The sequence below is a fragment of the Lutzomyia longipalpis genome, chromosome 3, assembly GCF_024334085.1.
Source record: "Lutzomyia longipalpis isolate SR_M1_2022 chromosome 3, ASM2433408v1".
In the NCBI taxonomy this organism is placed as follows: Eukaryota; Metazoa; Arthropoda; class Insecta; order Diptera; family Psychodidae; genus Lutzomyia; species Lutzomyia longipalpis.
In genome coordinates, this window is record NC_074709.1 from 2,074,632 (window position 1) to 2,089,208 (window position 14,577).

Below are 14,577 nucleotides of genomic sequence, written 5' to 3' on the forward strand. Positions count from 1 at the left end.
CCTCTGAAAGTTATTTCTGATTAATTTATGTTACCAAATTGAAAAAAACGGGTAAACGCATTTTGGTAAATTGTGGTAAATGCGGAAAAAAAATTAGAGCTTTCATGTGGCTTTTACATTTAATATTTAAATTATTTAAAACGGCTTTAAAAATTTTAATTATTACCACGATAAATATGACGGATAAAATTTTCTTTAATTTATGCATAGCCAATAAAATTAAATTACATTAAAAACGATTTCATATCCTATAATATTCTGTTACTTTAATACGTTAAAATAATTCTTAATTAATTCCTATAAGAATCAAATTTCAAAGGCTTCATGAATAAAGTTCATCAAAAAAATCTTTTTTTTGAATTTTTTTAGTGCAAAAAGTACGTGGCAATTCATAAAATTTTTGTATATAAATCCAACATTGCTCTTGGCAGCTTTTTATTGATTTTCTCCCTTCATGCAAAATTTACAATTTATTTTATTCTATAGTGAACAAATATGAGAGTGCTGTAACATTTTCAGCACATCCTGTACAGAAAAAAATGCAGAAAAAGAGATGAAAGCATCCTTAATTAGTTTTGTTACAATAGAACACTTTAGTTCCACATTCTTGCTAAACAGAGTGTATAGTTCCAGGAAAACTTGTTTGTATAACAGGCATAAAGGTGAAGCTCACTCAGCTATCAGCCATGTTAAATGTCAGTAGTGTCAGAAACACTCTTCTCAGAATGTCTGAAATTAATATAATGGACATAATGTTGAATTCACTTACCGATTTTACCCAATTTATCGCTTAAAGAACGATTAAAGAAAACGAAATAGTATAAATTTGAAATTCCGATGACACTGACATTAGTTGTCAATTTGACATTTGTATACGTCAAAAATGATCGCACTGTCACGCATGTCAACGTAATTAACTTTTCCTAATAAGTCGTCTTTAGGTTTTATTAGAACTATTGAATTTTACTAAAGATTAAATTTTTTGTCAATGCATAACTAAAATTTAACTTTTGTATCTCAATGTCAAACAATAATATTTCTGAAATACAATTTTACCAAAAATTACCCAAAATATTATTACGTCTTTACTTACCATTTACCAACTTCTACCAAATATTTTTCTTTATGTAGGAATCCTTATTAGACTCTGCTTTTAGTTGTTCTAACAAAACATAATATTTACCAAAAAAAAACTTTTAGGCTCATTAATTGATAAAAATTATTGATCGAAGATTTTCTATGAGTTTTGCAAAAACACCCAACAAACAATACAAAATAATGTTGAAAAGAAACTTTAAAATGTACTGGTAAGCTGACCAAGCTTACGGGAGCTGTGTTTCTTTCAGTGTACCAATTTTGTGAGAGCAAACTAGAACGCGAATTAATTTAAATACGCGCAAAGTCGGGAAAAGTTGAAAAGTCATACCCTAAGAAATGTTTGGAAGGCCATATCTCGAGAACGGATCCATAGATTTTCATAAATTTTTTTTTGTTTGAAAGGTCTTGAAGTCATCTATAACATATCGAAAAATGAAAAAAATTTATGTCGCCATTTTCGAAAAATTCGAGTTCGAAATTTTCGAAAATTTTGTTTTTGATTTTAGCGCCTCTTGCGGTCATTTCTCGAAGTTGCAATGTTCTAGACATTTGTAGGGTTTCACGAAACCTTTCATTTGCGCTTGAGTTGATCAAGATCGGACTTGTAGAACCTGAGATATGACATGCCAACTTTGGAAGGCTATATCTCGAGAACGGATCCATAGATTTTCTTCATTTTTGGCATGAAACTAGATAATATAGTCAGCTACAACATATCAAAAAATGAAAAAAATTTATGTCGCCGTTTTCGAGATATTCATCGAAAACTCATCGAAAATTTTGTTTTTGATTTTTGGCCCCCTAGCGGTCACTTTTGAAACTTAGGATGTTCTAGAGAGTTGTAGGGTTTGTTGAGATCTTTCATTTGACTCCGGGTTGATCAAAATCGGTCAAGCCGTTTTCGAGTTATGGTCGATTTTCGATGAAAAATTGTGGCGGCCATATTGACTAAACGGCTTGACCGATTTTCGAAAATGAGGTATCGTTGGAAAGGTATTGATGGCCCCTACAACATATCAAAATTTCAGACCTCTAGCTATAATAGCGGCTGAGATATAGCGAAAACAAAATTTTGAGATTATTCAAAATGGCGGACGGGGGGGTGGGGGGGTGGATTTGACCTCATAATCGGATTTCTTCAGGTCGATATTTAAACTTTGCCGTTTACCGCAAGTCTCTATCTATCACCGTTCTCTTGCAATTTAAGTTTATAATCCGGACGGACGGCCGGACGGACGGCCGGCCGGCCGGAAAAAACTTATTTTTGGCGCATACGTTTTTTGGAATGTGGGGACCCTAATTCGTGCTCATACCAAGTTTGAGCCCGATCTGACGACTTTCGATTTTGCTCGGTACACAAAAGCTGTGTCTGAAAGAAACACAGCTAAAATTCTAACTTTAATCTCTAAACATTTAAGTATTTCTTTAAAGCAAAACTTGCAAATTTCACGAATACCCCTTTAGCTATTTTTTTCCAATTCCCTCGATATTGAATAAATTTTGTAAAGTTGTGAATGACTTTTTTGTATGATGACAATTTCTATGGTGAAATTTTCAAGACCACTCTTATGAATAAATTTTCCGTGTTTTATGTATTATGAATTTTCAAATAGTAATACTATTATTATTATTGAATGGAAAGCGAATGAGAGTGAAATGATGGAGTATTATGAGGAAAAACTTTTGTGATGCGTCTTCCTCGGCAATTTTGTTGCCTATTTGTGCAAGTAGTGACTTTCTCACACGGGAGGCCCCCACAGTTACCAGCCGTCTTTCCAATAAGCAATGCACAAAAGTGTGAAACTAGTGCGATAACCTCCACATGAGCAGGTCTTTTAGCATTCCAGCACATAAAACACTTTCTCAGCATCTCTCGGCGGGGAATGCTTTCGCTTTTAGCATGCCTCATCTTCGCTCATATATATGGGGATCCCCATAATGTTGCAGTGTTAAGCTTCTCATGGTCTAGCCATAGAGTTGTGATCTACATTGTCTACATTTCACACATCATCCCTGCTTGACATGCGAGGGCATATTTCCCGATTCCACAAAAAAAAAGATAGATTCAGTAGATTTTATAGGTTGATGGAAAATGCAATTTTCTCATGCTACACTGATGACTTTCTACTACACATAGTTGACTTCTTTTTTTTCTGCACCCATCTGACTAAATTGCGTGACAGAGTGGCGTTTTTTTTGTCCATTGCACTCCAGTCAACTCCAGTATTGCACAACGCGCGGGTCCCCGTGTTAGAAAAGTTGTCGTGTGGGCACAGCGAAAATGTTTTTCCACAAATACCTATCACACATCAAAGTGATTAACACGTTATAAGAGTGATACATTTCATGATGGTTTAACTTCCCCAAAATGTTCAATGGGGGTGTACTTTGCCCACCCAAAGAACATGCTGTGGGATACATATTGTAATTAAAATTTCACTCATGTGAATTGCAAATAGCCCAAAATTTTGGGACGTGATGTGTAAATGCTTGTTTTTTTTTGTTAATATTAAACTTTTATCTAATCGTGACGCATAAAGGTTTAATCAATATTCAATTATGATTTTTTTTCGGGGTATATTCGTCAATATGGGAAAGGTTGAAGGGAGTTCTTTACATTGAATTTGAAAAAAAAAATATTTAGGTATCTGTAGTCTTTCCTGCGTAAGAGTTTAATCCATTTTTGCTCCATGTTTGATCAATTCATTCCAATTTTTCAATTTATTCTTCAATGTTTGATGATTCTCGTGCTTTTTTTAGGATTATTTAGACAAATATTGCTCAAATAAAATGATTAAATAATGTTATTGCCTGAAATAAAAAGCATTGTGGATTCATTTAAATAAAAGCGAAACGTCGCTAGATTTTTAGAACAGGAAGAAAAAGTATATTTTTCACTGTTTTTCTCTTCCAGATTTTAATGCTTGATACATATTTAATGTTTAACCCTTGTATTGCCATGAGGGGTAGGTGACCGACCTCAGAGCTATATTTCGAGCTATTGCGCCCTAATTTTCAGAGATTTAAAACCTATCTTTTGGGAATAAGTTCCTTATCTGAGGAGATTGTATTAAAATATCAGATTGTAAGAAGTGGGAATTCAAAAAATTAGTGTAACGGCTAAATTTATTCCATTTTCTTCTCTTTGTCTCTTTCTTGATGATTCTAACCTCAAAAAAATCATTAAAAAATCCATTTGAAAATAATTTTTGCGTTATAAAATGAAGAAAATACTTCTTAGCTTGTACCAAGGAGTATATTAAAGTTCATTTGACCGCAAGAAATTGTTTACTTTGCGAAAAAGTCTATGGGGTCAGTCACCTACCTCATGGCAATACGCGTAAGAGTTTTGGTCATGGCGTACGGGCGGTTAAAATTATTTTCATGATACAAAAATAATTTTTGGCTCGTATTCTGCAACCAAGAAATCATTGAAATTTTAAGAATTGGTACTAAAATTTCAATAGTTGCAAAGATTTCTTAGTAGCAGAATACCATTGTTTATTTAATTAAAAATGGATTACTTGAAAATGTAAAGAAAAATACTTTTATCTTTAAAACCAACTCAATACTTTTTCTCTGTATTCTAGCGACGTTTCGCTTTCATTTAAAATTAATCTAATTGCTTTTATTTCAATGGAAATAATTTACAAATTAAAATTCATCAGTCTCACCAAAAAAAAGCTCAAAAACTTTTAATATTAAACATTAATGTTTAGGTTACCTTGAATAATCTCCTTTTGCAAAATGATGCTTAATTAGTGCCTTGTGGCACTAATGTGTCCAACCTGGATAGTGTTTCATGTTTTGCAAGAGATCCTTTTTTGCCTTTATAATCTGTGTGGTGAAGAGAAAAGTGGAACAAAGAGTTTTTTGACGGAGGGGTGAGATGGAGGAATTTGCAAAAAGGGGATATGTTTCGGCAGTGACGCGATAATTCACCTCCCAAGGCGTATGAAATAGTGTTATGTGTTGGAATTTGTAAACTTTTTGGAATGCAAGAACCATTCCGGAAGCTATTTATTCAAATATTCATTGAGATAGATGCGAAATGTCTATTTAGGAGATCCCAAGGAGATACATTGCGCAGTGATTATACGCGAAAAATTTATCAGTCAATTTAGAGCGAAAGAAAATGGGAGAAAAAATATGTTGGAGTATCATTAAAATTATTTTTATTACCCATAAAATGTCAAATAAGGACAAGATTTTTGCAAGAGATTTTTTTTTCCAAGAGATGATGTGAAACTAAGCTTTCACTGTGGAAAACAACTGTGAGGAGCTTTTTTTTTGAGCTAAATATCAAACATCACATTCATCCCTAGAGCTCAAGAGATTGTACATAGCAAGAGGCAAAAAGGAAATTCAATCATGGTACATCATCAGTGATGTGTATAAAAGAAAATGGATTACATTTTCAGAGCATATCAAGCTGCATATGAATACATAATTTTCTTTTAAAATTTTTTTTTTTCTAGTATTTCATGAGTAAATAAATTTTTGCAGAAAAATGTTAGCTTCATTCTCTTTTATACATTTTTATTTTTAAAATCTCTCGAAATTTTTGTGCTACATTCTGACGTAAATTCAAAATAATCCTTCGTTCGCATCGTGGTATTTGTGCCCACACGTTCAGATTTATAAAAAAAAGTTCCATATTGATTTATTTTATTTTAGACTAGATCCTTGTTATTTTCGCATTAAATTCATCAAAATGCTATTTTCATTTTAATGTACTCCGCAGGATGTATTAAAAAAAACGCAACATGCCACGAAATCCCACGGAATGTCTCCCCGAAATGGGAATCTCCAGTGTGCGATAAAATAAACAGATTATGCGGAAATGTATGTAATTTCATCGAGAAATTCTGTATGCAAAGTGCTTTTGGTTTGAAGCCCCTGAGAGGGAGTTTCAATTGCAAAAGTTGACCTCAAAATTTTCGCATGAGATTTGCATGAATACAAAGGTTGTGGGGCGAAAAAGTACTCTTTTTTTCCAAATGAATGGACTCCATGGTGATATTATTGATTTTTTGACACCCACTCTGCATAAAATTTTTGATCATTGTAGAAGGTAGAATATTATGCTTCTTCAACGACATTTCTTCATCATTTTCTACATTTCCTACAATTTTTTTAAAATCTTTTTCTACACATTTCTTTTTTTTGCGGTAGGTATACAATAGTACGTCATGTCAAGGCCCAACACTATAGCTCTATTAGCCTAGTGGTGTAGCGTCTGGTATATACCTAGTTATAGCTCAATTTTGCGCGCCAAGAGAGATAAATCTCAATTGATTAGGCTGAGGGGAAGCACGAGACTTGCTGCATGTTAATGATCATTGATTGAATGATGCACATCAATTATACAATCCACCTGAATGAGGTGTAATTGTGTGAATATGTGTGGAAGACGAGTGAGAAAAAAGGTTACGACGCCTCTTGTGCGCGCCTTTTTATTTTATATGTATATACCCATCGTGCACGTAAAAGGCCATAGAATTGCCCGAGAATTCATGATGAATTTACATAAAGCGAAAATCGAGCGGGGAGACTTGCACTGTTTTGAGTGTTTTCCTGTGTATATGACGGGGGGTGATAAGAGAAATTCTCTCTTCTTCTTTTTAATATTAATACCACCCTGCGGTGGTATTTGGAGGTGCGTCAGGGAAGAGACACACGCTGGGGAGGTAATCGGTATTTGCAAAATAAATATACAAGTACGTGGTATCCTGGAAGGCATGGATTGTGGGAGTATCAGAGCCAAGATGGTGCGATAGACAGTTTGAGATAATGATTTTCCGAATACTACTGTCGATTTCACTTCACTTAATTATTCACTCAATTGTCCAGTTTAGACATTTTCAGTGGAACGATACAAAAATTCTTGGAATTTCAAAATTAATTTAAATTGAAATTTGATTCAATATGGCAATCCTCCTCTTTTGGCACTTATCAATTTTCCCCGCTTTTCCTGGAAGCTATTTTTTTGCCAAAATTACGATTGGTTCAATTATGTGTAATTTATTAAAGTTTTTATATAGTGGTGGTCATAAAAAAGACACCACAAAATTGTAAAACCTTCTGCGAATTCTTTGAATGGACTTTTCTTCGTAAAACCTTCAATATTGATGGGAGAAAAATACTTTCAGTTAAAAGGTTGATTGAATCTTGCCTCGAAAAGGAAAATAAAACAGGCAACACCATTTCCTTTGTAGAGTCAACGACGTTTCGAGTAATCTTCAAGCTCTTAGAACACAAAGTTAGACTCCCAAGATTTTTTTCTTGTAGGAAAAGATTTTCAAACAAGAAATATTCAAATACAAATAATATTATTTCATTTTGAGAATATTTATCAAACTTTATCCACTTCGAAAGTCTAAAAATGAATATAAATTATTCGAAACGTCGCTAACTACAAAGAGTGTTGCATTTTTAATATCCCATTCCGATCGATTTTGCAAAAAAAAAAACTTTCGCACTATATTTTGTTTCTTGATTTATCAATTCTGTTGCATTTTTATGACCACCATTGTGAATCGATGCGTTGCAAATCCCTCCAAAAAATGGCTTTGTCACTATATTTTCGTTTTATCTATGAAGTAGCTATATGTATAGCATAATAGAGCTTCCCGCAACTTTTTGAAATCCACAGATAATTGTTCGGGAAATTGATGTACGAAGTGCGGAAGCATTGAATTTTGGGAAGGGAGTGCGGCGATGAGAACGAATGGGAAGCCAATGGAGCCAATAGAGATAATGTTGCTCCACAGCATCATCGATGGGAGTGCGTGGGCGCCCATTAACATTTCAGGAGTTGTGCCGTGTGACTCAATTAAGACGCGATTACATTTAAATTTTGATTATGTCTTTTTGATAGCGTCGAGCACACATCTCGTGCCGTCGCGATGGGGATTCAGGATAACATCGGTAAAGGTGGGAAGAAGTGTTAGAGGGGGAGGAGGGTGTTGTACAGAAAAAGGAGCCACTTGGCGTGTCGTACGATGAAGAATGGGCATGAAATTTTGATGTGGAGGGAGATTTAATCATTTAACACAATTTCTCCGCTTTTCAGTGGCCACCTGCTCATAAATCCGGACGCTGCTGACGGCATTGAAATCGATTTTTGCGACTTCCCCCTGCCAAAGACTCCCGAGGGCAAAGGGAAGCCTTTTGTGGATACCACCACGCACAATGTGGACAAAGTGAAAGACATGCACTACCACAATCCGACCAAGACCTCCACATACCTCTTTGGGGAGACGACCACGCAGCAGAACGATATTTTCCTCAATAGATCCGGTTGGGTACAGGTCAGTTGCATAACTTCCCCATACTTATGTATGTTGTATACCTACTTTGAAAACCCCTCTTTTGTGGGTTGAGATTCTGCCACATTGTAGCTACCCAATTTCGCATGCATTCCGGCAGAAATAATAAACCACTGAGGCGTAATTGTTCCAAAAGGAATGGAAAACCAAAATGTACATCGTTTGTGAAGGTTTTTTTTTTTCATTTCAGAGGGGAAGGAAAAGTTCTGTTGATTCAGATAAATTTTCGAAGACCAAATTCTCCTCCGCAAAAAAAAAGTTTCGCCTCCCCACCCAATGATGTTGAACATTACACAAAGAGCACGCTATAGCTGCTGTTACAAATTAATAATGAACATCTAATTTGGAATCTTTTTTTCTCTGTGTTTTTTTAATTAGTGAACCACAAATAGCAAACAGATATGTTGTAAAATATGCAGCAGGAAGCATATTGTATGCGAATTAATTTCCCACCATTGAATTTGAAAGGCAATAATCACTACAATAAAATAAAAATTCGTGCAAATTTTGTCCTTTTTTGTAATCCCACATATAAGTAGATCCCTCATGCCACGCAATAATCATATTTCATTCTCATTAAAATATTTTTCCAGGAAAAAATTAATGAATAAAAGTTGAAAAGTTTATTAAAAAGTTCTTCAAATAGGCAAAAATTACGACGGAATCATGTTTATTAGCATACCAAGCGCATAGTGTTCTATTCATTTGTATTCATTAAAGTTCTTAAGATGCTATAGAAAGTCCATGAAAGTTTTGTAGAGAAATTCATTACCATTAAAATGACATTAAAAATAACCCTCGAGGCACGTGAATTCTTAGAAATCATGCATTTTTGCCTTAATACAGAAGCAAAAGGGAAATGTAATCGGAAAGCTTATTACTCAAATATTCCCTTTGAGAGCTTTTGGAGGAAATGCACCTGAACTTGCAAACCTTTGAGTAATTATTTGCCAATGTAATTAAATTATTAAAGCTCTGTGAGTTGAAATATAATTTTTGGTATGAAAGATTAATTTTAAACTAAATATTATAAATTTATGTAAAATATATTAAAGGAGTTTATTCATTTGTATTGCACAATGCGGAGAATACGCGTAATGATGTAGATAGTCGAAATAGGTTTTAGAACTCATCAAAGAAATTTACTATTTTCCACTAAGATTAGCTCTAGCTAACCTGCAAAAAAAATTTACAAAATGACGTTAATAATACATTTTTTGTCTCTTTCAATGCTACTTTGATGAAGATTTTTAACCAGGTATTTTTATGTTTCAAAAAAAAAAAAGATTAAAAAAAACACAATAATGACGTCATTGGGCATTATTCAGCGACCAAAAAACCTTTAAAATTCGCTTGAAATTTTGAAATTTCAGTACAAATTTCCGAGATTTCAAGGATTTCTTGGTCGCTGAATAAGGCCCATTGTTTGTTTTTTTTTATCTAATCCTTTGTTGGTTTTTCTCAGCTGATTCCAGTGAAAATGGGAAGTTTCTTTGACGACTTCTTATTAATTTTTTTTTAATCTTCTATAAGATTACGCGTATATCCTTATTATTTCCTCGAACAAAAGGTTTTGCAATACAAAAGTTAATAAACTCCTTTGACGAGGAAAAAAACTAGATTTTAATTAATAACCGACGATTCAATTGATAGAAGCGTCTCTTTTGAGCAAAACATGTGCAAATTTTATATTAAAAGGATGTTATGCACTGCACAGTGAAGCAAAGTGATTAAAGTTAGAAGTTGCTGCAGTTATTAAATTCTCTTCTCTTCTATTATAAATTACTAAATTCATCAAGAATGTGATAATTTTTCTTGGAAATGCAGGGAAAACTGTAATTTTCCCAACTTTTGACATATGAGAAAATCCATTGAAACTTTCAGTAATAACTGAGAAAAACAATTTTCCAGGAAAAAATTAAGGCTTCTTTTCATTATTTTATTATGTCCTTTATTAAAAAAAAACTCCCTGTGGTTACAGATTAAGGGTTTTCCTTTATTTAAAACGTTCATAATGTCCTTCAGGATATCCGTATGCTGCGTATTGGAGTTTTTTTTTTTAATTTCAATGAATAACTAAAAATAACTCACAAGTCTCAGGTGTTCCTTGAAAGAAAATTCCCAAAACTGAAAAACAATGCAAAGGCATTCTCCTCCATTAATGCTATAAGAAAATCTCATCTGGTACGAGGGGTGTGATCTATAAAATTTATTCATTTCTCCGTCGAAAAAAATGGTAATGAAGAAAATTTAGGACTCGCACAATTGATAAATGAGTCCCTTTTCAATCAAATTCCTGATTACGGTGTGCTTTCAGTATGGAAATTAAAGCTCCCAAAAGTCTTGTAAGGATAATACTTAAGCCCCGGATCATTGATTTTTCTGTTAAAATAAATTGGGTTTTTGTTTTGTAGGTTTTTTTCTGTGCGGGGAGTTTGGGGGTTTTGGGGGTGATGTCAACACAAGAAAAACATTCTTTTACGTTTGTCATTTTCTTACAAGTAGGTACACCTACCCCATACAATCGATTTTCTTATTAGACTTTTAGACAAATAATTCTGCCTTGAGGAATGGAAGTATTATATGGTGTAGGTACTTCTTTGGAAGCTGTTTTGCGTGAATCTGTGACCTTTAGCGCAAGGAAGATGGGATTTTCTCTAACTCTCGAAGAAATACATTGTTGCGGGAATTACGCACACAATTTCGCACTGAAGGGGGTGTAAAAGGTCGCATAACAAAAGATGTGTCAACACTTTTTAAATTAAACAATATTTTGTTTGCATTGAGAAGAGAATTTTGTAAACCTGACAAAAATTCTTTTAAATAAATATTGAAGGAGTGTATCGCGTTAAATCTACATAATGTTGATAAACTTCTCATAGGAAGAGCTTTACGCAAAAAAAAATTAAATATTGACAAAGGGATAGTTATATTTGAAAAGTTTCATTCTTCCTCAACGAGGAGCTTCCATGCAAAATGAGGATTTGGCAGAGAGAAAGTAAATACACATCATATTGGAAGGGGGGAAAAAGACAGGAAATTTGAGAATGAGAAAATTCACTTTTATTGAATTTCTTCTATCGAGAATTCTTCTTGAAATATTTTAAGTGCATAAGACTTGAATGAAATATGAGATCCGCACGATGAAAATCTCATGAGGAAGAATGGAAAAGACATGAAGAATTCTTTTTAATACACTTTCAACTATTTCAAAAGTCATTTCGGGTTGCCCCTTTTTTTATAATCATTTGGGAAAGCAGACTGAAGGCCAGATGTAGCAAAAATTCATATCAGATGCTGTAAGATGACCCACTTTGATAATTTTTCCCCTTACAGAGTAAAAATATTTTAATTTACATATTTTTTTTCGAAGATTTTATGTACAAAGAACAAGGAAATTAAAAAGAAAAGAAAAAACTCCCTAAAAATCATTCAGTTTTGAAACATTTAGTGGTCCATCTTACAACGATGTAGCATTAGAGGAAAAAATGTGACCTTTATTGAAATAATTTTCGGTCAGGATGGGAAGGGAGGAGAAAATTGAATACGGAAAAGTTTGGCCAAAACTTGAGGGTATATTTTCTTATACAAAAAAAAAGAAAGTTATGTGATGGTAAACAAATTGAAATTTTCCTTCCGCATTGATTGCCAGGTGAAGCATCGCCCGGAGGTGGATGAGCAGCAATTTGCTAGAGCTGGATCTCGCAAGAATGACAATCACAGGAAACTCGAGGAACTTATTGCACGAAATGAGGCACGAAAGTTACTCCTTCTGCAGAATATCCACCACCATTCCCTGGCTACAGATACCCTCCAGCCACCACTACGAGATGACAGACCCATGTCCCCAACTACGGGATTTCACATTATCTCCCCACCACCAGCCTTCCAGGACACGAGTGCTGCAAAGTCCACATTCCAACCTGACCCGAAGGATACGCAGAAGAGGATGGTTTTCTCCCGTAGCTTCGAATGCGATGCAGCAAAACTCAAAGGCGACTACAAGGATAGCTACTCGAAGAGCTTCGAATTTGACTACGAACCCCCCAAGAGTAATCATTTATCCGTAAATCAGATCCCGCCGAAGAATCGTGCCAGTGCTTTTGCCTCCCTCACGGGTATCTCACCCAATTACCTAACAGGACGCACACAGAGCTTCAAAGTACAACCCGAACCGGCAGTACAGGGCAAATACCAGAAACCAACGTATGCCACAAAGACGGGACTACCGCCAAAAATGGGAACTCAGGCAATTGGTGGGGATAAGAAAAAATCCACGGCTGTGAGTAGTGTTAGAGCCACACGCGGGGGAGGCTCAACCTTTGCCACAATGCGAGGATACAGGAGTCTAACCACGCAGTCGTCAATTAACAAGAGGCTCAATTCGTACGATAGTGGCACGAGATCTGGTGAGTTCATTTAGCGAATTTAGCGAAAAATGTACATTAAATGTTCAGGAGAAACCGCAGGAAAACCCATAGAAAAGCAATTTTCAGTTTTTACTTCAATTAATTAGTTAACTACACGTTTACAAGTTCATAACTCATCAAAATTTTCCTAGAATTCTATATCAATTCTGGGAATTCAATCACCTCCACAATTGCTCAATTACTTTCCTCAAATACAATGTGGAGAGGTTTTGGGGGGAAACTTTCAATTTATGCTTTGAGCTCTATCAATGATGAAAGTTTCAATGATATAATGTACCTCCTGAAGCAATCCTGTAGGCACTAACATGAAATTTCCAATGAATCTCTGTAGATTTCTCCAATGATGAGGAGGATAACGAAACACCAACCCTCCCGCAATATCAGCAAAACTACGTTGCCCCCTTCGCGACAAATATGGTCACAGACTATCAGGTGGGCGGCAGAAATAGGAGTCGCTCGGCATTTCCAGCCCCAACTGGAGGGACAAGGCTGCACAGATCAAACACCGTGGAGAGTAGATCAATGGCCCCAGCTGTAGATGAGAGGACAGCAATAATGATAAGGACCCCACAGCAATTGGCCAGGAGCTATGAGGCAACGTACTTGGCCAATAGTATGCGGGCGGCAAAAAACTACGAAGAAGATGATGTATACGTTTCTAGTCGGAGCTCTAGCTCCAGTGTGGAAGATGTCGGGGCATCTACGGATATCTACCGACGACAACCTAGTCGGCAGAGTACTGAGTCACGAATTCGACGCTCGAGATCCCTCCAGCTGTCCCTGCGGTCACCTAGTCGCGTTCCAATGACCGTAAGGGCGGCAGCTGGTGCGAGAACGGGAAGGAATAGCAAGTACCCACCACCAACACCCCATCCCGTAGCTCTGCTCAATCAGCAAAGCAACAATGCACCACAGGCACGTTCAAGAGAAAAGGGTGGTCAGCCAAAGCTGAAGCAAGACACCAATACACGCTCTCTGGACATGGATGGAAAATCCTTTGGGGGGAGTTTTGACTTTGACCCCAAAGTCACATCCTTCGATGAGCGTCACTTTATCAATTCCAGCAATGAACGCATCTTCGCGGAATCCAAATTCACGCCACAGCAGCAGCAGCAACAGCCTTCTGGGCAGAATCAGCGTGGACAGAGTAGTGGCTCCTATGGGAGTCGCCTGTATGAGCATGAGCTCGTATATCAACCGTGGAGACGCAATCGATCCCCAATTATGGATTATGGGCCAAAAACCAAAGTTGCACCCAAGAGAGATTCATCCCTACCACCATACCATTCACAGACACCATCAACCAATACTCGCAGTGAGCAGGACTCCAGTGAGAGGTAAGGAAACGCATAATAATTCACAAAATATCTCATTCTTTCTATCTCATCTCTGTCTGTCTCTTATGGCTATGGGTGTGCAAATTTCCGGTCGAATTTATTACAAAAAAAAAATAAAAACATTTTCTTAGTCTAGACAAGGATGCCTCCTTCTGTGCTATATATAAAAGGTATCTGTATGTAATACCTTTAGAAAGTTCCGAGAAAAAAAATTAAGAGCTTTTCAATTTAATCTGACTGGGAGAGAAGTTTATGGAATTACCACTTAACCCATCCTCACTTTTTGTATGATATATCATACGCAAAATTGGTAGTTTTTGATTAATTTTTGTGACGCGAATTCGCAAAATTTTCCTTCCGGGTTAGTGTTTTCCACTTTTA

General features: G+C 35.7%; 1 protein-coding gene across 1 annotated transcript in view; it reads left to right on the forward strand.

Annotated features, from left to right (window-relative positions):
* The window catches only part of LOC129794045 (uncharacterized), a 31,601-nt gene that overhangs the window by 6,515 nt on the left and 10,509 nt on the right, over positions 1 to 14,577 (forward strand). Inside the window, exons 5-7 of the mRNA XM_055834625.1 lie at positions 8,174 to 8,411; positions 12,082 to 12,838; positions 13,191 to 14,196. Of these exons, the coding sequence (XP_055690600.1) occupies positions 8,174 to 8,411; positions 12,082 to 12,838; positions 13,191 to 14,196 (2,001 nt within the window). The remainder of the gene's footprint in view (positions 1 to 8,173; positions 8,412 to 12,081; positions 12,839 to 13,190; positions 14,197 to 14,577) is intronic.